General features: G+C 52.2%; 3 protein-coding genes and 1 long non-coding RNA gene across 8 annotated transcripts in view; 2 read left to right on the top strand and 2 right to left on the bottom strand.

The window, feature by feature from the left end:
• Positions 1-498: 498 nt before the first annotated feature.
• Positions 499-4,634, bottom strand: LOC311425262 (uncharacterized protein). The gene is made up of 3 exons (XM_084500925.1): positions 4,407-4,634; positions 2,949-3,758; positions 499-2,864 (listed from the first exon to the last, which is right to left on the bottom strand). The coding sequence occupies exons 2-3, from the start codon at positions 3,476-3,478 to the stop codon at positions 2,651-2,653; spliced, it is 744 nt and encodes a 247-aa protein (XP_084357051.1). The 5' UTR covers positions 3,479-3,758; positions 4,407-4,634; the 3' UTR covers positions 499-2,650.
• Positions 4,635-16,330: 11,696 nt separating this feature from the next.
• LOC311425261 lies at positions 16,331-17,431 on the top strand. Its single transcript, XR_014686273.1, has 3 exons — positions 16,331-16,367; positions 16,451-17,269; positions 17,302-17,431. It is a non-coding gene; the product is annotated as an uncharacterized lncRNA (long non-coding RNA).
• Positions 16,964-24,724, bottom strand: part of LOC311425253 (butyrophilin subfamily 1 member A1-like) — a 35,806-nt gene continuing 28,045 nt past the window's right edge. For 2 of the 5 annotated variants that reach the window (XM_084500906.1, XM_084500905.1), the window contains exons 2-11: positions 20,871-21,218; positions 19,958-20,239; positions 19,724-19,828; positions 19,426-19,446; positions 18,885-18,908; positions 18,772-18,792; positions 18,654-18,674; positions 18,520-18,540; positions 18,206-18,238; positions 16,964-18,029 (exon numbers count right to left, since the gene is read on the bottom strand). In XM_084500906.1, the coding sequence (XP_084357032.1) occupies positions 17,401-18,029; positions 18,206-18,238; positions 18,520-18,540; positions 18,654-18,674; positions 18,772-18,792; positions 18,885-18,908; positions 19,426-19,446; positions 19,724-19,828; positions 19,958-20,239; positions 20,871-21,218 (1,505 nt within the window). In that variant the 3' untranslated portion in view covers positions 16,964-17,400. Of the gene's footprint in view, positions 18,030-18,205; positions 18,239-18,519; positions 18,541-18,653; positions 18,675-18,771; positions 18,793-18,884; positions 18,909-19,425; positions 19,447-19,723; positions 19,829-19,957; positions 20,240-20,870; positions 21,219-21,625; positions 21,836-24,724 lie in introns of those variants that run through there. The other 3 variants (XM_084500904.1, XM_084500907.1, XM_084500903.1) reach the window with 3 other exon arrangements.
• LOC311425412 (HLA class II histocompatibility antigen, DM beta chain-like) lies at positions 22,161-24,276 on the top strand (the record flags this gene model as incomplete). Its single annotated transcript, XM_084501282.1, has 6 exons — positions 22,161-22,240; positions 22,921-22,997; positions 23,485-23,769; positions 23,852-23,971; positions 24,048-24,083; positions 24,166-24,276. 6 exons carry the CDS (start codon positions 22,161-22,163, stop codon positions 24,174-24,176), a joined length of 609 nt encoding a protein of 202 aa, XP_084357408.1. The 3' UTR covers positions 24,177-24,276.

Raw genomic sequence — 24,724 nt, 5'->3', positions numbered from 1 at the left:
TGGCTTTGCTTCAGCAAAGTGACAAGTGTGGGATTTGGGGTGAAATTAATGAACCTGTAACATCCCATGAGCTGTTGAATGACACTTTGCAGTGAGTCCTTTTTTTTTTTTTTTTTTTTTTTCTCCTACAGAATGAGCTATTTTGTTAAAGAAAATTGTGGTTTTGTACTTTTTGTTCTCTAGTTACTGCATCTAGCATTTCTTCAGAAAAAAAATGCATCTCAGACTAAAAAAATGCAGCACGGAATCAAACAGTGTGATTCCTGTTTGGAAGCTTTGGCACAGAAACCAGAGTTAGCAGACCTGTTGGCTGGCTACTGGAGGTACCATGATAGATGAGCAAATGAGTTATTGTGGTTAAATGAGTCCCTCCTCATTAGCAGAGCCATGAATTCCCCCCTCCCCCCCCCCCTCCCCCCCCAGCCAGGCTGTGGGAGCTTGAGACAGCCCTGCTGAGCTATAGGTTTGGGATATGGTAAAAGACACTAGACCAACAGCTTTAGGAACTATCTATTTATTTCAAAATAACAGTATGAGAAACAGTAGCACAATTTTCTGGCTTGAAACAACAGAAAATCCAGTAATTCACTAATTCCGGACTAAAATTAATATCTGGGCATGAAAAGACTTACATGACCGTGGTTATCAGGGCTCCTTTGGCCAAGTGACTTGGACCTTTCCCTATTGTTCAATTAGGGAAAAATTCACACTGATAGGGATAGGGGCAATATGTGGTAAAGAGTACAGTTGACAGTGCTTGATAAGTGGTAACTGGGGCAGTGCAGTTAAAATCACAAGTAGGTTGGGTAGTAAACTTATGGAAACAAAGATGAACACTTGTAGCATGGCTACACAGAGTCAATACACCCAAAATAAGCCAAAGATTGTAAACATACACAGCATCATCTCACTGGGATCGCTGTGACACAATGGGGACGGATCCCCCCAAGTGAATTAAGGCACAGATCAGGGGTTTGACAGGATTTCCCTTCACACCCAAACTCTTGACTTGGGGATGCAATCTTCAGCATCTACCAGTCACCATCCTTTCCTTGCCTGCTGGTGATCCACGGGATAACAGACCATGGGTCCAGCTTGGTGGGAATCCAAAGAAGGGGTTGATACCCTCAGCATCTCATATGGTTCTAAGTCATTGCAAGCAAAATTTGCCAAGTGTCACCGGGCTTGTCCATGGCATTCAGTATTGGCAGCATTGGCTCAGGCACCTCCATGAATTTCAGCAGGTATCACCTTCTCTTATGGTTTCAGCTTGCACCCACGGTTGGGTTTGAAGGCAGCTCAAAGCCGAGGAAACATTCCCTTGACATTTAGCAATAACACACAGTCACCATGGTCTATACATTCTCATGAAGGGTTAACCTTTATGGTCCCATTCCCAACTTAAATGATGATTGTAAGCAAATGAGACAATTGCACAGTGAGGTAGTCATTGTGTCTAGCTTATTGGCCAGGACTTCAGCATCAATACTATAAAGCACTCCTGTGCCTGTCCCCAGATACACCATAAAGTCCCCAAATACCCTGTAAAATCTTTGTATGGGCATAAGCTGAGCAGAATTAGAGTGTGATAACAGAGCCATCCTTGGCCAGCAGGAGGCAAGAAGGTTCAGTCTGGATGCACTAATTAACAGTGCCAGCTCTACACATTTAAAGGACAAATTATGATCCAAAAGTAGTGGTTACATACGATTTTTCTGGGACTGACTTTGGTAACAATGGGAGTGAAGCTGAGGGTGAGTTGGGCAGGATAATTGGAGGAGTCAGTTTGGGAAGGGGAGTAGGAGAGGGACTCAGGGACAAAGGAATAGGAATAGGAACTAAGGATAAATAAAAACTTAAAATACAAGAGTGGTTGCAGCCTTAACCCAAAGGTGTATTAACTGGGTGAGAAAAAAAAGGGTCATGCTACAGAAAGGTGGCATGGTCACGCTGTAACCAGTAACTGGTTAATACTGGTTAACACCTGGGTGAGCAGCACGTACCCTACAGTGCTTACCAGGCTGGCAGCATACAGGACAAGGCTTCTTGGGATGAATGACTTGTGGCAGACAGAGGGCTTGAGGTGGTTGAGATTCCTGGATCAGTCCCTGTGCCATTGCTGAGTGCTGCTTGGAATTGCTATGGGGCCATTGCACGCCATGCAGTGACAGCCCCACTCCTCGTGTGGATCTTCTGGTGCCGTGTAAGGTGGGAAGCTTGGCGGAAGGCTTTGGCGCAGGTGGGGCAGGTGTAGGGTTTCTCTCCTGTGTGGGTTCGCTGGTGGGTGACAAGGAGAAAGTTGGAGTGGAAGCTCTTCTCGCAGTTGGGGCATCTGTAAAGCCTGTCCTTGGTATGGAACCGCTGGTGCTTCAGGAGAGCAGAGATGACACTGAAGCATTCCCCGCAGTCGGGACACTTATAGGGTCTCACCTTGGTGTGGCTCCTCTGGTGCCTCTGCAATGTGGAGCCATCAGTGTAGCCCTTCCCGCAGTCGGGACACTTGAAGGGTCTCTCCCCGGTGTGGACCCACTGGTGTTTTCCTAGGGCCGTGCTGTGGCTGAAAGTCTTCTCACACTTGGGGCATTTGTAGGGTCGCTCTCCGGTGTGGCTCATCTGGTGGACCATCAGGGCTGACTTCATACTGAAGATCTTACCGCAGCAGGAGCATTTGTAGAGTCTCTTCCTTGCTCCCTGAGCTGTGCTGTGTCGACTTCTTCTCCCCGGCATGGAGCCTCCTATGTTTGATGAGGCCAGAGCTGTCGGTGTAGCTCTGCCCGCAGTCGGTGCATTTGTATGGCCTCTCCCCGGTGTGGCACCGCTGGTGTCTTGTCAGGTGGGAGCTCAGGCGGAAGGTTTTCTCACAGCTGAGGCACTTGTAGGGTTTCTCCCCGGTGTGGATTCTCCGGTGGGCTGCGAGGTCCTAGCTCATGATGAATTCCTTCCTGCACTCGGGGCACTTGTAGGGTTTCTCCCCAGTGTGGGTCCACTGGTGGATGATGAGGATGGATCTCTGGCTGAAACCCTTCCTGCACTCTGGACACTTGAAGGGCTTCTCTCCCATGTGGATCCACTGCCTGATGGCCAGATACCTCCTCATGCTGAAGTGCTTCCCGCAGGCGGGACACTGGAAGGGGTTGTCCACACCATGGGTGGCTTGGTGTGCCAGCAGGTATGAGTTCACCCGAAAAGCCTTCCCACACACCAAGCACGTGTAGGGTTTCTCCTTGGTGTGAACCTTCCGGTGGGTGCTGAGGGTGGAGCTGAGGCGGAAACTCTTCCCACAGACTGAGCACTTGTAGGGTTTTTCCCCTGTGTGGATCCGCTGCTGCTTGTTGAGGGACGACCCCACTCGGAAACCCTTCCCGCACTCATGGCATGTGAAGGGCCATCTCCGGTGTGGATCCTCTGGTGGGGGACGAGGAACGACCTCCCGCTGAAGGTCTTCCCACAGTCTGGACACCCATAGGAGGTTCCACATGCTGTGCCTCCCGGCCTCCTGGCCTCTCTGATGTTATAGGATCTCCCCATCGTGGGATCCCTCTGGCAGCCTTTTGGGCTTCCACCCGTCCTCATTGATTGGTGGCCACAGGGCTCCAGCCTCGCTTCTCCACTTGGTTCCTTGGAGCTTCACCATGGTTGGCGTTGTGGTGTTGAGTTTGCCTTCTGGGCCAAGTTCCCCTTGGATTGTCTTGAACACAGCTCTGATCCGTTTGGTGTCTCCATTTTTTCCCCTTTCTCATCCTCCAGGCCATTGTCAGCTGTAGGGATTGTTATAAATTAGACCACACAATTTACTGGTCTATTGAAATTATTTTATTAATCAAGTAAACAGACACAAGCAAAACAGCGCTGGGCGGCTGGGGAGTCTCTGCTCCGCAACAGCACGCAACTTCCCTTTCCAGTGTTGCTGTTTTATAGCAGTTGAATTCCGGCTTATCAGGACTTGTTGAACTGGCTGAGGCTGCACAGTCTATTGTTGAGAGGGGGGGTCATTATTCCTCTGCTTCGTGTTCAGGTGGGGGTAGTGAAGCGGCAAAAAGGATGTCTTGTGGTAAGGAATTTCACAGAGTCTGGTTTAACTCAAGGATGTTCACCCAACACCCCCTCCTGCTTCCTCCCTTATCAAGGCCATTAAATTTTACAACCTTTTCTCCCCAGCAGATTCTCCAAATTCCTCAAAGACAATGAACAAACCCCCACTAATTTATCACAGGATGAAGACAGAGACACAAAAACCCTGTTCTGCAAAGTTTGGCCATGGATCCCGAGCACCTTTAGGGCTCCCACTCCCGAATCCAGCCTGCCCCATAGCTCTGGGAGGAGCCACTGCATCAAGGAGTGGTGACAACGATGGGCAGTGTCTTGGGGTCGAGGCTCCATCATTTCCCCCCCTCCTTGCTACCCACGTGCCCAAGGGACTTGTGGCTGGTGCCTCCTCTTCCTCCCCATCTGAAGTGTTCTGGGAGAGAAACTCTGGGGGAAGAAGCACGCACACTGCTGGGCTCCCACCTTCAGCTTCATGGGGCTGTGGGGGCTACGGGGAGCTGGGTCTGGGCTCTGGGGATCCTGGGGTGCTCGGTGGGGGCTTCCCGCTGCCCACTGGTCCCCAACGGGGCAGCTCCCAATGAGAGCCTTCTTCCTCCTCCCCCTCCTCCCCATCCCCCTTTTCTCCTCCTCCTTCTCTTCTCCTCTTCCTTCTCCTCCCGTCCCTTCCACTCCCCCTCCTCCACCCTTCCACTCCTCCTCTTTCTCCTCCCTCCTCCTCCTCCTCTTTCTCCTTTTTCTCCTCCTCCCCCTCCTCCCTCTCTCTCTCTCTTCCTCCCCCTCCTTCTCCTCCTCCCCTCTTCCTCCTCCTCCTCCCTCCCTCCCCCCACCCCCCTACCCCTCCGCTCCTCCTCCTTCTCCTCCTCCCCCCCCCCCCGGTAGCAGATTCACCCCGGGTCCAAGATAAAAGTAGCTCCGTAAGGAAAGGAGAAGCGGAAGAAAGAAATTAGGAAAAAAAAAAAAAAGCAGAAAAAAGGTGTTGTGAAGGCTACTCACCACTTCCCATGGGTAGATGGGTGCCCAGGCACCTCTCGAACAAACTTTGTCTCCCTAAACCCCCTCCTCGCTGTTTAAAAGCTGAGAAAGATGTCTCTGTGGTTAGCTTAAGCCTGTTTGTGTCCCCTCGTGCAGATGAGAATCAAAGGAGACCTTGACTCAGTGCAAACAGCTGTCCACGTGTTAGCATTGATTTACCCCAGCACTGCACCATGGGGCTGCTGGAAGAAAATTAACTACATCCCAGCTGGATCCCCAGTGCGCCACCTATGATGCCCTCCATCAGCAGCAGCCCCAAAACAGCAGGAAGGTTTTTTTGGGGAACAGCAGGATGGTGGGGTTTTGAGGTGTGCAGGAGAAACAAATTGTCTGCATCCCTAATATTTACAGCTCCTGGGTTGTGCACGTACACATGGGTGCACCCAGGCACGCACAGAAGCACATGTGCCTGTGCATCCCCACATTTTTTCTCTGCAAAAGCGTGACCTAGGTGTTAATGCATCACTTTTGGCCGTGTATTTTTATTGCACCAATGCATCCTGCTGCTGCTGTGCTGCTGGTGGGCACAAGGATGTGTAAAGCGCTCGCTACAGGGCACAAAGTCTCCAGCACTGCAGGAAATCCCCAGGCTCATGCACTTTCAGGAATAACAAAATATTCTGGTTCCTCCTTGGCTTCAAAGAGAGTATGCTGGTTCTTCTGCTCTAAAAGATAATACTGTGGTTAATTCGAGGTCTGAGGCTCTGTGATAGCTGCAGGCATCTTTGTGCAGCTCAGCTGCCTGGGATGGGTCATGATTTGATCTCTTTCCTCATTTGATAACCCAGCACCTCCTTTCATCCCTTGCTCTTAGCCTGGATCCTTGCTGACCAGGGAAAGGGGATTATAGGATACTTAGGATATTATAGGATACTTGGGATATATATAAATAGGAGGTGGCAAAGGGAAACTCTTCCCTGCAATGAGGAAAAGAGGGCTCTGAGGGCTCTGAGGGACCCTCATCCAAAATCTGATGTTATACAGGATGTGGAGGTGGTGTGTAGTCCTAAATGCAGGATAAGATGGAGTCAAGGGTAAAAACCAAGAGGAAATCAGCAATGCAAAAATGTTGTGTGTGTCTTGGTGCATTTATTCCCCTTCCAGCACTTTTTGAGCCTGCTTACTAATCTGATACAAGGCTCCGGAAAGCAGTTCTGTGGCTTGTGGAGATGATCTGCAAGCAGAAAACCCTAGATAAAGGCTTTTACTGAGGAGTACTTGCTTCTTGCTGCCTGGGAGAAGGCATGTTTGGCACACAACCTCGTCACCCATCCTAAATATGCCACACATTGGATGTGCTCCTTGCCTGATGCTTTGATCAGAGCAGCTGGCAGGCACCGAGTCTTGCTTGGCTGAGATTAAACATAGACAGAAGTGTGGATGAAAGCAAAGCAAGCAAACGAGGGAAGGCTGACATGAGAAATGAAACTACCACTTGCTTCATCTGGCTGTAAGAATTTAACCCTCTTGGAGTGGCATTTTCTCATTTTCTTGCATGAAGCACAAGGGGAGGTCACAGGGAATGGGGCAAGGTTTGTTCAGATAGTTCACATTGTTCGGAGCAGCCGGCCATGCTCGGACTCATGCCCATTTCTGCAAGTGTGTTTGCTTTAGCAGGAGCTCAGAGCTAGTCCCCTGCTATTTGCTGATGTTCTGAACTTGTCACTGCTTTTAAATGCTTTCTTCTGCCTGCTGCCCCCAAATGAAACCACATCCTGTGTCTGTGTATGCCTCCTGCTTTGAGGAAGGAGAAATGCCAGCAGAAAAGATGTTTGCAAAGGTGATGCCTGCAACAGGAGAAGGCATATGGAAAAACAGCCCTATAGCTATTAAGCTTAAATAATAATAAATAAATAAATACATAATATAGCTAAAATAGCATATGGAAAAATATGGAGGGCATAGGGGAAAAATAATTATTTTTTAAAAGAGAATTAAAAATCACAGCTGAAAACCTATATTTATATAAATATATATATAACATCTTGGTTGCTTTTTGCTCCTAAATTCAGCCTCCCTAGTTTCAGCACGTGCTGTGAGTGGGAGCAATGTACACCCTGCAGCATGAAGGTTTTGGAGTGCTACAGGTGCCCCAATGTTTGATTGAGTTGCAGGATGCCCCTGTGCTGGGGAAGGATTCTCCTCTGCTCTGCTGGGTTGGGTGTGCAGAAATGATGCTCTAGAGGGAGATCTGCATGGAGAAGAGTCAGTTTGAGCTCAGAGGTTCTGGTTTTGGCCTTGGGAAGGTGTCTCTGAGGCTCCTGTGAGTTGTGGGTTTGCAGATCTCAGGTTCAGCTCCACCCTTTGTGATCAGAAGGCAGGAAGCAGAAGGCAATTTTAGTGAACTATGGAAGCTGGCAGGAGCTAGCCTATGCCCTCACAGCCTCTGGGATTTTCTGACCCCCCCTCCTTCTTAGGCCCCAGCAACCTGCAAGGGGGGCAGGACTGCAGGCCCAAGCGGCGATACTTTCTCCATCCTGAGGAGCAGCAGCCTGGATAGGTTCAGGAGAGGTACAGCAGGGTCCTGGGGCTTGGAGGACCCCCAGTTTATATGTAGGATTGGTGTGTGTGCGTGTGTGTGTGTTCAAACAGCTATAGAGGGTTTGGGGATCTCCAGCAATAGGGGACCCCAGCCCAGCCTGAATCTGGGATGAGTTATTTTCAAGCTGCAACCAATTAGGTAGTGTCCTGTGGCATCTATCACAGGTCACCCTCCTCCTAGGTGTGTGTCCGCCCAAAATAATTATGACCCTTATTTGGCAGCTTTACCTGGTGTCACCACATCTCGGAGAAACACAGGAGTGAGAAGAAGGCTTTTCTTCTTTGTATACCCCACCCTCTTAAAGATTATTTCAATTGCAGGTTTTCCCCCTTGTTCTAAGGAGCATCATAAACTGGAGTTGTTTATTTTTTTTTTTTTTTCTCCCCCAAAAAACTCCCTTCCAAGGGAGCCCTTGCAGAGATGTGAGAGCAGTGCCCAGTCTGTAGGACCAGGAACACCATTTATTTATTTATTTATTTATTTATTTATTTTTCCCTTGGGAAGGTGTGAATGGTGCCCATGGAGGAGGAGCTACCTTACCTCCTTGTCAGCACAGCTTGGACACAAATCTCACCGGCCCAATCCAACCATATTTTATTTATTTTTTAAATTATATTATTTTATTTTATTTTATTTTATTTTATTTTATTTTATTTTATTTTATTTTATTTTATTTTATTTTATTTAAACAATTGCCTCATTCTGCAGGTTCTTGCAAGCAAGTTTCCTCTAGGAAAATCTGAGCATGGTTCTTTGCACCATGCTCAGCTCATTTCACTGATTTATATATACATTTTTTTTGCTGTTCACCTCTCCCCAGTGAAGGTGGATGTGAAGATGTTGATTTGCTCCTGCCTCCCTTGCAGCAGCTCTGTCCTGGCTTGTGCCACAATTTTCTTCTTTGGTTTTCAGGTTCACAAGCTGGATTGTGGTAAGGATCTCTTTCTGACACATGGAGCCTGTCATTTGCTATATATATATATATATAGCAAATATATATATATATATATATTGGGGGGGGTGGGGGGGTGGGGGGCTTGTTGATACTACAAAAAAGGTGATATATGCTGAAAAGTTGCCTGTGGGAGAAGTTTGTTACTGAGATATTAAGAAACCACTGGTGTTTCCAGCCCTGCTCTGTAACTCAGGGCTTCTGACCCCAACCCAATATGGTTTAAATCTTCCATTGAGGTCATTTAGGAGGCAATAGTGACAATCATAGGATCACTTAGATTGGAGCAGATCTTCAGGATCATCGAGTCATCAACATGACCTCCCAAGTCTCATCACTAAACTACATCCCCTAGTGCCATGTCCACATAACTCTTAAACAGACCCAGGGATAGGGGTCCCAATGAGAAGAAGCTGTGCACCTTATTGAAAGCTCATTTTAAAAGCTAGGTGGGATAAACAGCAAATCGGTGGGGGGGGGGGGGGGGGGGGGGGGGTATGACACAACTCTGGGGAACATAACTTGAAATGATGCTGCTTTGGGGGATCCACCATCATCCATGAGTAGGGCGCCCCCTCCATATGGGAAAGGAGAGTGGAGGGTGTAGAGAAGTGAGCAACCCCAAAGAGGAGACCCAAAGCTCTGTCTTTTATTATTCCTGTGCCCCCAAACCTGTCCTGGCTGCTTCGTCTCACATCAGCAAATGCTGGAGTTTTCATCTCTGCAGGCTTAACCCCATCCATTTAGGCTGCTTTCCAGACCCACTCTTGATGGCAGATGTATGCTGGGTGCCCCAGTCCTTGCACCCACTGTGATGCTGCTTTATGCTTGTTTGCTGATTGCCCCTACATGTGCCACCACCACTCCAACCAGAACCCTTTAAACCTGTTTGCAGCCCAGTTCTGAGTCCTGGGGTCCGATCACCTCGACATGGGTATTGTGGGAGACCTCTCCCCGAGGCTGAATGCCAAGCACATGTAGGTGAGGTGTTTCCAATTTTCCATCTATGTGCACCTCTACCACAGCACACAGGGTGTCCTAAGAGCATGCTGTTGAAGCCTAGAAGCAAAATAAGGACACTTCCTGGAATCTAGTGGCCTCCAGTGGCTTTGCAGGGATTTCTAGTGCAATCACAGGAACAATGCGAGCCGCCTCTGGGCCTCTGCTGTGTTCTAGATCTTCCGTAGGTCTACCAGAGCCACCCAGTGCCCTCTGGCTCCCCTGGAAAGCCTTCCAGTGACTCCCAGTATCCTTTATGATGCCTCAGAGGACTCCCAGGGCACTCTAGGGTGTCCTATGAGCCTGCTGTTGCATACTAGATGCAAAATAAGGACTCTTCCTGGAATCCAGAGGTCTCTGGAGGCCTTGCAGGGCTTTCTAGTGCACTATCAAGCACACTGGAGGCCTCTTGTGGTCCTCTGCTGCACTCCAGATTCTCTGTAGGTCTACCAGAGCCACCCAGTACCCTCTAGCTTCCCTGGAAAGCCTCCCTGTGACCTCCAGTGTCCTCTAGGATGCTCTAGGGGCCTCCCAGGGCACTCTAAGGTGTCTTTAGAGCCTGATATTGAACTGTAGAGGCAAAATAAGGACTCTACCTGGAGTCTAGAGGCCTCTGGATGCCTTGCAGGGCTCTCTAGTGCAATCTTGGGCACACACTGGAGGCCTCTTGTGGTCCTCCCTTGCACTCTAGATACTCCATAGGTCTACATGGCCACCCAGTGCCCTCTAGCTTCCCCAGAAAGCCTCCCAGTGACCCCCAGTGTCCTCTAGGAAGCCCTACAGGTCTCCCAAGGCACTGTAGGGTGTCCTACGAGCCTGCTGTTGAACCCTTGAGGGAAAATAAGGACACTTCCTGTAATCTAGTGGCCTAACCCTAATTATGACTATAAAAAAAAAGTACATTACCAATTCCTCCCATCAGAAAGTGCTCCCAACGGAAGCATTTGATTAGACCTGAACTCCCTTGGGGAGCCTTTATGTAACCCCTCACACAACAGGACTCTGTGCTGTTATGATTTAACCCAGCTGGCAACTAAGCACCATGCAGCCGTTCACTCCCCCTCTCTTCTCCCTCTCTGGGATGGTGGGAGAGAATTAGAAAGAAATGAAAACCTGTGGGTTGACATAAAGGCAGTTTATTAGGACAGGAAAGAAAGGATAATAATAATAATAATAACAACAACAACAATAATGTGTACAAAACAAGTGATGCACAATACAATTGCTTACCACCCGCTGACTGATGCCCAACCTATTCCCAAGCAGCTGGTCCCCCCACCCTGGCCAGCCACCCCGTATTAATTGTTCAGCATGATGTCAGATGATATGGAATTCCCCTTTGGCCAGTTTGGGTCAGCTGTCCTGGGTCTGTCCCCTCCAAGCACCCACAACCTGCGTGCTGGCAGGACAGTGTGACAAGCTGAAAAGTCCTTGGCTTAGTGTAAGCACTGCTCTGCAACACTTAAAACATCAGTGTGTTATCAGCATTATTCTCTTTCTAAATCCCAAACACAGCACCATACCAGCTAGTATGAGGAAAATTAACTCTATCCTAGCTGAAACCAGGACACCTTGGCAAACTAACAAGGCTAAGGATGTACCCAAGGCATTGTTATGAGAAATATTACTGAAATTTGGGGTTCCTGTGGTAATTTCATCAGATCATTTCATCACTTCATTGTGAAGGTCGTTTAACAAGTCAGTAAGCTTCTGGGAGTAGATTGGCAACTACATACCTTATATAACCCTCAATCGAGTGGTCAAGTAGAGAAAATGAACCACCTAAGATGTTTAGATGTAGAGCTTAGTGATATGGTTTAGTGGAGGACTGGTTAGTGTTAGGTCAGAGGTTGGACTCGGTGATCTTGGAGGTCTCTTCCAACCTAGACAATTCTGTGATTCTGTGACTCTGTGAATCTAATTAACCTACAGATTGTAAAATTAGGACATGAGGCCAGTTTGTCCTGGCCTCAGTCATTGCCTTTAATACTTCTGAGAACCAGGACTAAGCCCAGGATCAAGGAGGGGTTGAGTTCTTTCAAAATAGTGTACAGAAGGCCCTATATGGTACAGTTTGGAATATCAACTCAGACCAGCAGCGAGATATTGATAGATTATATAATAAGCCTGCAGAAACAGCTCTGGGAAGTAGAGAAATTAGTCTTGGGAACTAGAGCTCATGGGTTAGATGGACCAGTGCATAATATTGAACCCAGAGATTATGTATATGTTAGATCTTTTGCAGATACACCTTTGCGACTGAACTGTGAGGATCCCTTCCAAGTATTACTGACCTCTCACATGGCTATAAAGATCAAGGAACAAGCATCCTGGATTCACCATACCAGAGTCAAGAAGGCCACTAAACCACAATGTAGGTCAACACCATCTGGACCTTTAAGACTTCATTTGTGAAGACATTAGTTTGGTTCTTTGTAATTACAGCCTTAATTAGCATGTCTGATGTGGCTTTTGATGCTAACATGTATGATTCAGTTGTGAAAAGCATTGTAAAATATACTAATATTAGTGATTTTTGTGTATGTGGACAAGCTGGCAACTTCACCTCCTCATTCCTTGGAGTCCCAGTAAGTAATTGGACTGAACTGGACCAGCATGCATTGCATGATAACTCTTATATTTGCAAGACAGAGAACAGTACTTTGGAACAAGTAACTTACTAGATGGTACTGATAAACTCCACTGTCCCATTTATCAAATAATATGTCTCCTACCCAAATTTGGGCTGAATGAAAATTGGTCAGAAATCATGTTACCAAAAGAGTTAAATAGGCCAAACATAAATACTCAGCTGAAGGGAATTTATCACATGACTCCAGGCTGGTGTGCAACTGAAGCGTTTATTGAGTATACATTCTTGCATTTTATACCCTTAACATCTCTGCATGTGCCAGTTATGCTACTTGGCAAGCTTGCTCATTGGTGGCTATACTAGTGTTCACGCAACTATCATGCTCTTATTCTGCTTGTTGATTTGTTGTCATGCAGACCGCTTGTGCTGGTTGTTTTCTCAACTCCTCAATTGTTACTTCTTCGACCTTGTGCTACTTGTCTTGTACTTTATCTTGCATTTTTCTACTAGCTACTTTATTTTTGTGTTTAGCAGATTCCACTGGCTTCCAAACCAAGCTTCCATAATTCCCCCTTTTTGTGTTTCTATAAGCCAAGCTGATTGCACTGAGCATAAAAACATTTTTGTAAGCATTGAAATAGGCATGGTACGACTAACAGAATCACAATTACCTTAATCAGCACTACAAGTGCTCCTCTTATAAGTTCTCTCAACCATCCCCCTATTCCCAGGCTTTGCAACCATGATTCCAACCCCCACCTGCTAGTTGTTAACTTGTCTGTGAGCTCCTTGAGTTTGGATAATTGTTGGTGAATCGACTGAGAATGGTCACTTAAGTTCATACAACACATGCCTTCGAATTCGTCACACCAATGACCTTGTCCTAACAATAGGAAATCTATTGCGGCCCTGTTCTGCAGTGTTGCATGTCTAACAGAGTCAGTGTTGGTTAATAATGCACTCAGTGCTGCAGAGGTTGCATTGGTTTGCTTAGCGAGCCAGCATCCTAATTTGTTAAGCGTTGTTAGTGCTTGAGCAGCAGCAACACCAGGCACGAAAAACGAAGCAGTGAGGACTTTATCAGCTTGCCAGAAATTGAGATTGTCTTTGCAATTCTCCTGATAATGCTGAACAGATCGTTTAGTGTGCCTGTGGTGTTTTGTAATATTTGTAATATGAGCTTAGGAGAAAAAAGAGGGTTTATAATCTTTGGAAAAGTGGGCGGGCCACTAGGGAGGACTATAAGGATGTAGCAAGGCTGTGCAGGGACAAAATTAGGAAGGCCAAAGCTCATCTGGAGCTCAATCTGGCTACTGCCGTTAAAGATAACAAAAAAACATTTTTATAAATACATCAACACAAAAAGGAGGGCTAAGGAGAATCTCCATCCTTTACTGGATGCTGGGGGAAACTTAGTTACAAGAAATGAGGAAAAGGCGGAGGTGCTCAATGCCTTCTTTGCCTCAGTCTTTAGCGGCAATACCGGTTGTTCTCTGTATACCCAGTACCCTGAGCTGGTGGAAGGGGATGGGGAGCAGGATGTGGCCCTCACTATCCATGAAGAACTGGTTGGTGACCTGCTACGGCACTTGGATGTGCACAAATCGATGGGGCCGGACGGGATCCACCCAAGGGTACTGAGGGAACTGGCAGAGGAGCTGGCCAAGCCACTGTCCATCATTTATCAGCAGTCCTGGCGATCAGGGGAGGTCCCAGTTGACTGGCGGCTAGCAAATGTGACGCCCATCTACAAGAAGGGCTGGAGGGCAGACCTGGGAAACTACAGGCCTGTCAGTTTGACCTCAGTACCAGGGAAGCTCATGGAGCAGATCCTCTTGAGAGTCATCATGCGGTACTTGCAGGGCAAGCAGGCGATCAGGCCCAGTCAGCATGGGTTTATGGAAGGCAGATCCTGCTTGACGAACCTGATCTCCTTCTATGACAAAGTGATGCGCTGGGTGGACGAGGGAAAGGCTGTGGATGTGGTCTACCTTGACTTCAGCAAGGCATTTGACACCGTCTCCCATAGCATTCTCCTCAAGAAACTGGCTGCTCTTGACTTGGACTGGCGCATGCTTCGTTGGGTTAGAAACTGGCTGGATAGCTGGGCCCAAAGAGTCATGGTGAATGGAGTCAAGTCCAGTTGGAGGCCAGTCACTAGTGGCGTCCCCCAGGGCTCGGTGCTGGGGCCGGTCCTCTTTAATATCTTCATCAATGATCTGAATGAGGGCACTGAGTGCACCCTCAGTAAGTTTGCAGATGACACCAAGTTAGGTGCATGTGTCGATCTGCTTGAGGGTAGGAAGGCTCTGCAGGAGGATCTGGATAGGCTGCATCGATGGGCTGAGGTCAACTGCATGAAGTTCAACAAGGCCAAGTGCCGGGTCCTGCACCTGGGGCGTAACAACCCCAAGCAGAGCTACAGGCTGGGAGAGGAATGGTTGGAAAGCTGCCAGGCAGAGAAGGACCTGGGAGTGATGGTGGATAGTCGGCTGGATATGAGCCAGCAGTGTGCTCAGGTGGCCAAGAAGGCCAACGGCATCCTGGCTTGTATCAGAAACAATGTGACCAGCAGGGCTAGGGAGGTGATCGTCCCCCTGTACTCGGCTCTGGTGAGGCTGCACCTCGAGTACTGTGTTCAGTTTTGGGCCCCTCGCTACAAGAAGGACATGGAGGTGCTTGAGCGGGTGCAGAGAAGGGCGACGAAGCTGGTGAGGGGCCTGGAGAACAAGTCCTACGAGGAGCGGCTGAGGGAGCTGGGCTTGTTCAGCCTGGAGAAAAGGAGGCTCAGGGGCGACCTTATTGCTCTCTACAGGTACCTTAAAGGAGGCTGTAGCGAGGTGGGGGTTGGTCTGTTCTCCCACGTGCCTGGTGACAGGATGAGGGGGAATGGGCTTAATTTGCGCCAAAGGAGTTTTAGGTTGGATCTTAGGAAGAACTTCTTTACCGAAAGGGTTGTTAGACATTGGAACAGGCTGCCCAGGGAAGTGGTGGAGTCACCATCCCTGGAGGTCTTTAAAAGACGTTTAGATGTAGAGCTTAGGGATATGGTTTAGTGGGGACTGTTAGTGTTAGGTCAGAGGTTGGACTCGATGATCTTGAGGTCTATTCCAACCTAGAAATTCTGTGATTCTGTGATTCTGTCTTATCCCCTGCTCCGCTGCAGAAAGAATCTGCCCTGGAGCTGATTGCCTTGGCAAGATGTTGCACCGGGCATTGCATGGGGGTGTTGCAGAGCACACTGTGTGAGGACGTCACAGGGGGATGTTACACACAGCACTGCACAGCTCATTGCATTGCCCTTTGCAAGGGGATGTTGCACAGAGCAATGCCTCTTGCAGGGTGTGGCACAGGGGCATTGCACAGGGCATCTTGTGGGCATCGCATGGGGATGTCGCACGTGACATAGCACGGGACAATGCCTAGAGCTTGCACAGGGCATTGCATGGGGAAGTGGCATGGGGAAGTTGCGTGGAGCTTTGCACAGGGCGTTGCACAGGAGCGTTGCACAGGAGCTTTGCACGGAATATTATGTGGGGACGTTGCACAGGGCAGGGAAAAGGGGCTTGCCCTACACTGACCCCATCCCCATCCCTGCTCCAGCACAGCCCCAAGTCCGCATCATCCCCGTGGAGACGGGGAACGCCCGTGTGCCCATCCGCCTCAGCTGCCACATCTGGGGCTTCTACCCCCCCGAGGTGACCGTCATCTGGCTGCACAACGGGGACATCGTGGAGCCCGACGACTACAACCCCATCTCCGCCATCCCCAACGGCGACTGGAGCTACCAGACACAGGTGTCCCTGCTGGTGGTCCCGGTGGCAGGCGACACCTACATGTGCTCGGTGCAGCACATCAGCCTGCAGGAGCCTCTCCTGGAGGACTGGAGTGAGTGGAGAGGCGCAGGAAAGCACCCTGAGGCCGGTGGCCTTGGCTCCTTGCTGCCACTCACGCGGCCGTGTCCCCACAGGTCCTGGACTGATGCCGGAGGTGACGATACTGGTGGTGGTGGCCACTGTGCTGATGGTGCTGGGACTTGGCTTCTTTCTCGCCAGCGTCTACTGCTTCAGGGCCAGGCCTCCCACCCCGGGTGAGTGTCCGGGGAGAGCCGGGGCCGTGGTCAAGGGCGACGAGGACTCTGCTCACTCCTCTTCTCCCCCCTGCAGGTTACACTCCCCTCCCTGGAGACAACTACCCTGCAGGTAACGGTGTCCCCATCCCCATCCCCATTGGTGAGGGGCAAATAACCCCATCTCTCGACCTGTGTCCCCCCCCCCTTCCCCAGGCAGCATCTGAGGACCCCCAGATGGACACCTCCCGGCACCGGCGGCTCCCGGTTGGCCCCATCTCAGACCCGATGCCACGGTGCTGACAATAAAGATCCTCCACAAGCCCTGCTGGTGTCTGTGCAGTGTTCTGGGGACAGGGCAGAGGCTCACACACTCCTACAGTGTCTTACCAAGAGGAGTGGGTGTGTGGGGGCCATGGCATGGGACCCCAAAGGGCCAAGCGTGCCCTGGGGTGCCTCAGGCACGGCACTGCTGGCCGGCCGAGGGAAGGGATCGTCCCGCTCTGCTTGGCCTGCTGCGGCCTCTCCTCGAGCACTGCGTGCAGCTGTGGGCACCGCAGCAGACGAAGGGCGTGAAACTGTGCGAGAGCCTCGAAGGGAGGGCTACGAGGACGGCGAAGGCTCTGCAGGGCAAGGCGTGTGAGGAGACGGTCTGCTGCAAGACGCCTTCCCAGGCAGCAAGGCCTCAGGACACAAAGCACCCAGGAAATGCCACTGCCAGACTCCATCTTCCTGTACAAAACTTTATTTGCCACAGTCCTGCTGCTGCTGGGCCTTGATGTGCTCCAGAGGAGGGAACACAGAGCCCCCACAGGCTGCTCATGCTCAGCACCAGGCACAGAGAACAGATCAACACCAAACTAGGAGGCAAAGGTAGCCTGCAATGGCCGGCAGCACACAGTGACCACATCCCTTGCCCTGGGGTCTGCAAGCAGTGCAAGCAGAGGGAAGAGGAGCGTGGAGAGCTGCTGCAGCCCCTGTGCTGCCCGCTGGGGCTCAGAGGCAGGGTGAGACCCGTGGGTGCCAGCAGGGCTTGTGCCCCAGCACAGGAGCCGCGTGCAGGGCAGAGCCCAGAGGCTGCAAGGGGCCTGGCCCCTGCTTGCAGCATCCCAGCCCTCCTCCAGCAGCAGGGAGGAACACGGGGCAGCCCCTGGCCCCACTGCCCCTCATTCCTGTGCTGCTCCTGCAGGGTCAAGGAGAGGTGATGCAGGAGTGTCTGGAGAAGGGCAGGAGCCCCCCAGGGCTGGGGACAGGGTCTGGGGGGTGTTGTCCTTCAAGCACAGCTGAATTTCCTCTCTCCATAGCCAGAACCAGGGGCGGATGCTCTCGCCATTGAAGGAGGCTGCTGTGAAAGTGAAGATCTCGACCCCATTGTCAGCATTGATAAAAGACACCTGCTGCTGGGTACAGTCCAGACAGACCCAGATCCTTGTGGGGATAGGGGACAGGGACAAGGGGGTGGGAGGAGATGTGAGAGACTTGAGATGTCCATTAATGTACTCCACAGCCCAGATCCCACCTTCAGGGCTCGTGTTGATCTTCCCCTTCCTCTCCACAGAAGCCCTGGCCACCCCCATAGCCCACCGTGAATACTTTAGCCGCTCTCCCTCCACCTCCACCAACCAGCAGTGCCTCCCCTCTCTGAACTCCTCACGGCCCAGTACGCAGCACCAATAGTTAAATCTCTCTGGTGTGTCAGGCACCTGCTGCCATTCCCTTCCCCATCTCACACTGCTCTTGTCCTGAGGCACAACAAGCATGGGATGAGCCGTGTCTGGATCCAGGGTCACCTTCACTGCAGGGACAGAAGGAGCCAGGCCATCAGTGGCAGAGCTCAGCCCTGGACAGGCTTTCCCCAGCTCGAGGCCAGGAGCTGCCCCACAAGGCAGGAGATGGGGCACCTCTTGGCTCCTGAACATGCCCAAGCAAGGGCAGGAGAAGTAACTCAGATGGAACCCAGTACACACCTACCTCTATTTTGAGGCAGCAGACACCTTGTCCATGCTGGAAGGAGAGGGGAGAGCTGGTCACAGCCATGGCTGGTGCCCAGTGGGTGTGGGCAGGGTGAGGGGCCAGCCCTGGGCTGCTCTGTCCCAGCTGCCCACCCTCCTCTGCACATCGCCTTGGTGTTTCCCTTGGGCGTGAGCACAGGGAGACTTACCCAACTCTGCAGCTATTTTCTCTACAAATGAAAGAGAAAAGACAAATATGAGAAGAAGCCAGATTTGATTCCATACCTCTTACTATGATCCCTTCTTTTTTTCTGTTTGGAGATTGAGACTTACCCAGCTCTGCAGCTTGTTCATCTATAAACAAAATAGAAAAGCAATGCATCGATGAGAGGAGTCAGTTTATCAACAATGACTGCTACAAACCAAAGACCAAATTCCTTCAGTTGGGGGGAGGAAGAGAAACTTACCAAGTCTTGCATCTTTTTCCTCTAAAAAAGAAAAGCATAAGGAATGCATGATCAGAGGGAAAAACTTCTCATCCTTTGTTTATATGGAAATTCTTTCAGTTTAGGGATGGACACTCACCTATCTCTGCAGCTTGTTCCACTGGAAAAGAAAAAGAAAAGCAATGTGTGGTCAGAGTGGAGTATGCTTGTGGGAAGACACCAAATACCTTCTCTTTGAGGAAGGAGACTTACCCAGCTTTGCATCCTTTTTCGCTGCTATTTTGAATGGTCAGAGTGGAGAGACTTTCAATCCAATGCTGCTTCCATGGGTAGACCCCAAAATTTTGCTCTCATTCATGGGCACAGACCACCCTGATCCCAGACTTATAGCAACCAGACTAACAAAGACTTAGACCCAGCTTTTTGCAAAACTTGTAGCATTAAGGACAGACACTTGTGCATCTCTCTGCACTGTGACACCAAAACACAAGGGGAAGTGAAGGGGAAGGCTGGAGGATGCCTCTGTCCCAGAAGTGTCAGTGCAGAGTGGGGCAGCCCCGCAGCTCGCTCCCCATCCTCATCTTGATACCCATTCCTTTTTAGCCATCCCGGCCCTGTCCCATGCCCAGGGCAGCCCCAGCCCCAGCACTCCCCACTCCCACCCCAGGCTCCAGCTGCTCCTCCAGCACCCCCGAGCCACCAGCACACAAGCCCCCAGAGCCCACCCAGACCAGGCCCTCCCACACAGACACCACTTCTCCAGGGGCTGGGGGCAGGGACTGCAAGGACTCACCCAGCTCTCGGCTCTGTGCCGCTGAAAAGCAAAGGCGGAGGAACAGGTGGTGAGCAGAGCAGCTTGGTTGCTGGGTGGGAACATGTGCAGGGGGGCTGTGCCTTGCCACCAGCCCCACACTGCAGCCATGCTCCCTGGCCTCCCACCCAAGAGGATCCTAAGGCCTTTGGCATCCCCAGGAGAACATTTCCTTCCTCCTCCTACGCACCTCCCTGGGCCAGGGCTCAGTCCCGCTCCACACCCAGGGGGGTCCCTGCAGAACACCTCCCTCCGCTCCATCCCTGCGCTGCCAGCTTACCTTGCTTTTGAAAGAGATAAACACCGAGGCCAATGGACACAGCCAAAAGCACGAGGACCAGAGCCAGAGCCACCATCCAGGGCTGGGCGTTGTGGAAGAAGGGAGCTGAGAAAAGGCACCAGGAAAAGGGCAGCGTTTACATGCTTGTGGGTGGAAGAGCAAGACCCAGACTTCTCTCAGCTTAGGAGAAGTGCAGGGGCCAGGAACACCTCACCCTGGCTGTGCCATTTGTACCTGTGATGTGCAGGGATGATTCCCGCTCCTGCTGGAGGCGGCTGCTCCTGACCACGCAGGACAAGGGCCCCTCCATGCTCCTGGTCACAATGATGGCACCTTCGATTTCAAAGAGCCCCTCCTGGTCCTGGTAATGTGTCTGGGAGACCGAGGGCAGGTGCTGCCCGCGAGCATCCCTCCACAGCAGCTGTGGCAGCGGGTACCAGCCGGCCGATCGACACAGCACCCGGACGCCTCTGGCCTCGTAGCCCCCCAGGGAGAGGTGGGGGTCAGCGCCTGTGGCTGGGGGAAGAGCGTGTGGCTGGGGCTTGACTTGGGGAGGGATTCATTTCAAGGCAAAGACCCCATCTGCTCCCATGCCAGACACAGCTTAGCACACTAATGGCCCCAGGGGCTCAGGGACCAGGCACTCCGTGCACACACCCTCAGCCCAAAAAAACACCCTGGTAGGTGCCAGACCCAGAGAGCCGGGCTGCACAATGCCAGAGGCCCCAAATCACACAGAAAACACAGGTGTCGAGTTCCAGGACCTTCAGGCAGCATCTCTGCACCAAGCCATTCTGGTTCAATAAGTCCCAAGACTTCCTGACAACGTCTCAGGTCTCCCCCCGCACAGAAAGAAAAAGTAAAGCAGACGCCCAGCTGCTCAGAGGACTCTGCAATTCTCCCTGTGTGCTGTTTGATCCCATTGCTGACACAGTTGAAGGTGCTGCTCAGCAGCCTGTGCCCAGTGCCCTCACAATATTATGATTATTGTCTTCAAAGACACCATTGAAAACTGTCAAAAGTATCCAGGGAGCTCTCTCCCCAGATATTACTTCCACTTCCATGGGCATGCCTCATGCTGTGAAACAGCTGAAACATTCAAAGGACACGTAAACTCTGCCCTGGCAGCATCACCCCAGCCACTAACCTGACACCTCCAGCTCCACAATGGCTTCAGCATAAGCATGACCATCTCCCACAGTGCAGAAGTACTGGCCATCATCAGAGGGTCTCAGCCCTGTGATTCGCAAGTTCAGGCTTCCAACAGAGAGACCATCTCTGACCAACTCTGTCCTCCCGGCATATGCCTCCATCTGCTCCCCATACAGGTCCTCTCCATTGTGGTAGTGGTGCACTGTCTCAGATAACTTGTCCCGGATCCACCTGACCTCCAAGCTGTGAGCATCGCGTTGAGGGGACAAGTGGCAGGGCAGCACGACATCCTGCCCCACGGTGGCAGTGAGAGGGTGTCCTGGTCCCTCCACTGTGAGCTGGGCTGGGCAATGGAGAAGGGCACAGAGAGGAGGTAAGATTTTGCCATTTTAAATTTAGGGACAGTGAGTGTCAAAGAGCGAGCTGGGCGTGAGTTGGTACGTGCTGTGTCCCCCGTGTCCCATGGGAAAACACCCAGGAAAGAGGAGAGGAAGAGGGAGGACGTGCAGGAGAAGCAGGTGTGCTGGGAGTGGGAGCCCTCTCTGCAGCATTCGGGTGGGTGAAGGAGACACAGAAAGGGCAGGCAAAGTAGCAGCCATATTGCGTGAAAGAACCAAAGGGAAAGTGAAACCCAGCATGGGCGAGCTGTGGGCTCGGGTCCCCCCTTTCCCATAGCTGCTCCCCTGCCCTGCAGCAGCACGTCTGTCAGGCCCAGAGGGAAGAGCCCCCAGCAGCCCTGTAGAATCCTACCTGAGCCCAGGTGGAGGAGGAGCAGAGTGGCGAGGAAAGTCAGGAGGCCCCTGGCATGGCTGGTGAAGCTGGCGTGGCTGCAGCCCCAGGGGAGCCCCATCTGAGAGAGAGGTCCCCCAGGGGGCAGGTGGCCCCCCAGGGGTTCTTCTTGAAGGGAGCCCCACTAAGATAGATGTCCCTCACAGCACCCAGCAGAGCTGCAGAAAGTACAAGGCTACGCCCAACTTTCCCAACCTTTGCCCAGTTCCTGGCTACAATAACCCTCCTGGAACAGCTCTGCCCCTGGGGCAACTTCTGGGGAGCTCTGTAGGGCTGGCACCACCATCCCATTGCAGCTGGGTGCACAGTCCACTGCCTTTAGCAAGCATGAGGTGCTTGACGCCAGTGGGGGCATCTCCAGACCTCCAGGGAAAGCCACTGGCTAAGGTCGTTCATCTCCACGCATGCAAGGAGGAATCAAACTGTGAGCAATGGGAAAATGTGGAGAGATGGCAGTGAAGAGCTGAACAGAATCGGAGGCTGCAGGGAATGGGGCATGGCTGGGTGCCGAGCCCAGAGCTGCCACCCTTTGCCCAGGGTGCTGAAGGCAAAGTGCCAGTGCCTCTCCCGGCTCCAGTAAAGCAGTCGTGGAATAAGGTTTGCTCAGATGGGCAGGGACCTTCTTCAAGAGCTTAGGTGGATAAGGAAAGTTTCTTGTTTGCCGGAGGCGAGGTCAGTCAATATGGAAGGACTGCAGAGGTAGTCCCGCTCCATCCACTAACCGCCCCAGTCCCCTAACGTCCCGTTTGATAGCCTTCAGGCTTCTCTCTTCAATGTAATCACTGCCAGCCTGGACAATCAAAAGAGGATAGCAGTCCTGTGGCGTGGAGTCAACTTCCTCACCCTAGGCATCCTCCTGGCTACACTTTCTACCTCTTCCTCAGCTACTGGTCTCTCAAGCTCCAGGGCCTCAAACCTGTTGCTGAAGGGCACCTGGGAAGGTGGGGCTTGTATGGGGTGGAATCGCCTGTGATGTCGAGCAGGGACCTGTCTCCATTCCTCCTCAACTCCTACGTCCCCTCCCTCTGCCCAACAGCGACAGGGGAGGGGGTCTCAAATGAGACACCCATTTGAGGTGTCTCACCCCGCTACCTCTCCTTCAGGCCCCGCAGGGAGTTCCCCACCACTCTATTTCCCGCTCACACTAACTGATAGCCCTCAACCACTGCACCTCCTCCTTGAGTTCTGCCACTATGTGGACCTGGTCATCCACCTACCCGCACCTCATGCACACACAGTCTCTCTGCCTCCCGCAGATGGCAGCAAGAGGCTCAGACGCTCCCTGCACCAAGAGACCTGAACTGGTGCATTTTTGAGTGGGCAGTCAGTCTGGGTGAGTACAGACTTGCTAGAGAGAGCACTGTGCCTGGTGGAGACCATTGCAGCCTAGCTAGCAGTAGACTGCCATTAGAGGAGGTGTTTGTATGGGCCTTGGGGGGGAACTCTCTGCCCTCCCTGCTCTCCCTGCCTGCGTGAACTGCCGTGCCACTCTCTTTTGATGCGCCATGCCCTGTTTGCCTGCCCTGATCGCCGCATTCCTCATCTTTGCACTCCCAAGGTGCTGTTTCTGAACCTTCGGGGAGGGGGCCCTGCTGGCTTCACATAAGCCTTGTCAGCCTCCATGGAGAAGGCTGCCAGGTCCTGGTGGCTCCCTCAAGTGGGCTCGATGCCGAAAAAACATAGCCCTGCCTGTCTGATCCTCTGCTCTGCTGCAGAAAGCCTTGCACTGGAGTGTTGCATGGAACATTGCGTGGGGACGTTGCACAGGGCAGGGAAAAGGGGCTTGCCCGCCACTGACCCCATCCCCATATCTACTCCAGCGCAGCCCCAAGTCCGCATCATCCCCACGGAGACGGGGAACGCCTGTGTGCCCGTGCGCCTCAGCTGCCACATCTGGGGCTTCTACCCCCCCGAGGTGACCGTCATCTGGCTGCACAACGGGGACATCGTGGAGCCCGATGACTACAACCCCATCTCCACCATCCCCAACGGCGACTGGAGCTACCAGACGCAGGTGTCCCTGCTGGTGGCCCCGGTGGCAGGCGACACCTACACGTGCTTGGTGCAGCACATCAGCCTGCAGGAGCCTCTCCTGGAGGACTGGAGTGAGTGGAGAGGCGCTGGACCGCACCTGGAGGCCGGCGGTCTTGGCTCCTTGCTGCCACTCACCCGGCCGTGTCCCTGCAGGTCCCGGACTGATGCTGGAGGTGACGATACTGGTGGCGGTGGCCACCGTGCTGATGGTGCTGGGACTTGGCTTCTTTCTCACCGGCGTCTACCGCTTCAGGGCCAGGCCTCCCGCCCCGGGTGAGTGTCCGGGGAGAGCCGGGGCCATGGTCAAGGGTGACAAGGACTCTGCTCACTCCTCTTCTCCCCCCTGCAGGTTACACTCCCCTCCCTGGAGACAACTACCACGCAGGTAACGGTGTCCCCATCCCCATCCCCATCGTGGAAGGGGCAAATCACCCCATCTCTCACCCTGTGTGTCCCCCCTTCCCCAGGCAGCTTCTGAGGACCCCCAGACGGAAACCTCCTGGCAGCGGCAGCTCCCGGTTGGCCCCATCTCAGACCCGATGCTGTGGTGCTGACAATAAAGAGGCTCCACAAGCCCCGCTGGTGTCTCTGCAGAGTTCTGGGGAGAGGGCAGATGCTCATGCAATCCTACGGTGTCTCACCAAGAGGAGCGGGTGTGTGGGGTCATGCCATGGGACACCAAAGGGCCCTGGGGTGCCTCAAGCACGGCACTACTGGCCAGCTGAGGGCAGGGATCGTCCTGCTCTGCTCGGCCTGCTGCGGCCTCGCCTCGAGCGCTGAGTGCAGCTGTGGGCACCACAGCAGACAAAGGGCATGAAACTGTGCGAGAGCCTCGAAGGGAGGGCTACGAGGACGGCGAAGGCTCTGCAGGGCAAGGCGTGTGAGGAGACGGTCTGCTGCAAGACGCCTTCCCAGGCAGCAAGGCCTCAGGACACAAAGCACCCAAGAAATGCCACTGCCAGACTCCATCTTCCTGTATAAAACTTTATTTGCCACAGTCCTGCTGCTGCTGGGCCTTGATGTGCT

The sequence above is a fragment of the Aythya ferina genome (assembly GCF_964211825.1).
Source record: "Aythya ferina genome assembly, chromosome: 30".
Taxonomy (NCBI): domain Eukaryota; kingdom Metazoa; phylum Chordata; class Aves; order Anseriformes; family Anatidae; genus Aythya; species Aythya ferina.
This window is presented reverse-complemented; position numbering and strand designations above follow the sequence as displayed.

What these genes read in the sequence shown, in the direction of transcription:
- LOC311425262 (XM_084500925.1), bottom strand. Translation starts at nt 3,478, where the DNA reads ATGTGGAACCTCCTATGGGTGTCCAGACTGTGGGAAGACCTTCAGCGG. An exon ending in AAACCCTACAAGTGCCCCGA is followed by an intron (nt 2,865 to 2,948) that starts GTGCAGGAAGGA and finishes CAAGTGCCTCAG; the next exon opens with CTGTGAGAAAACCTTCCGCC.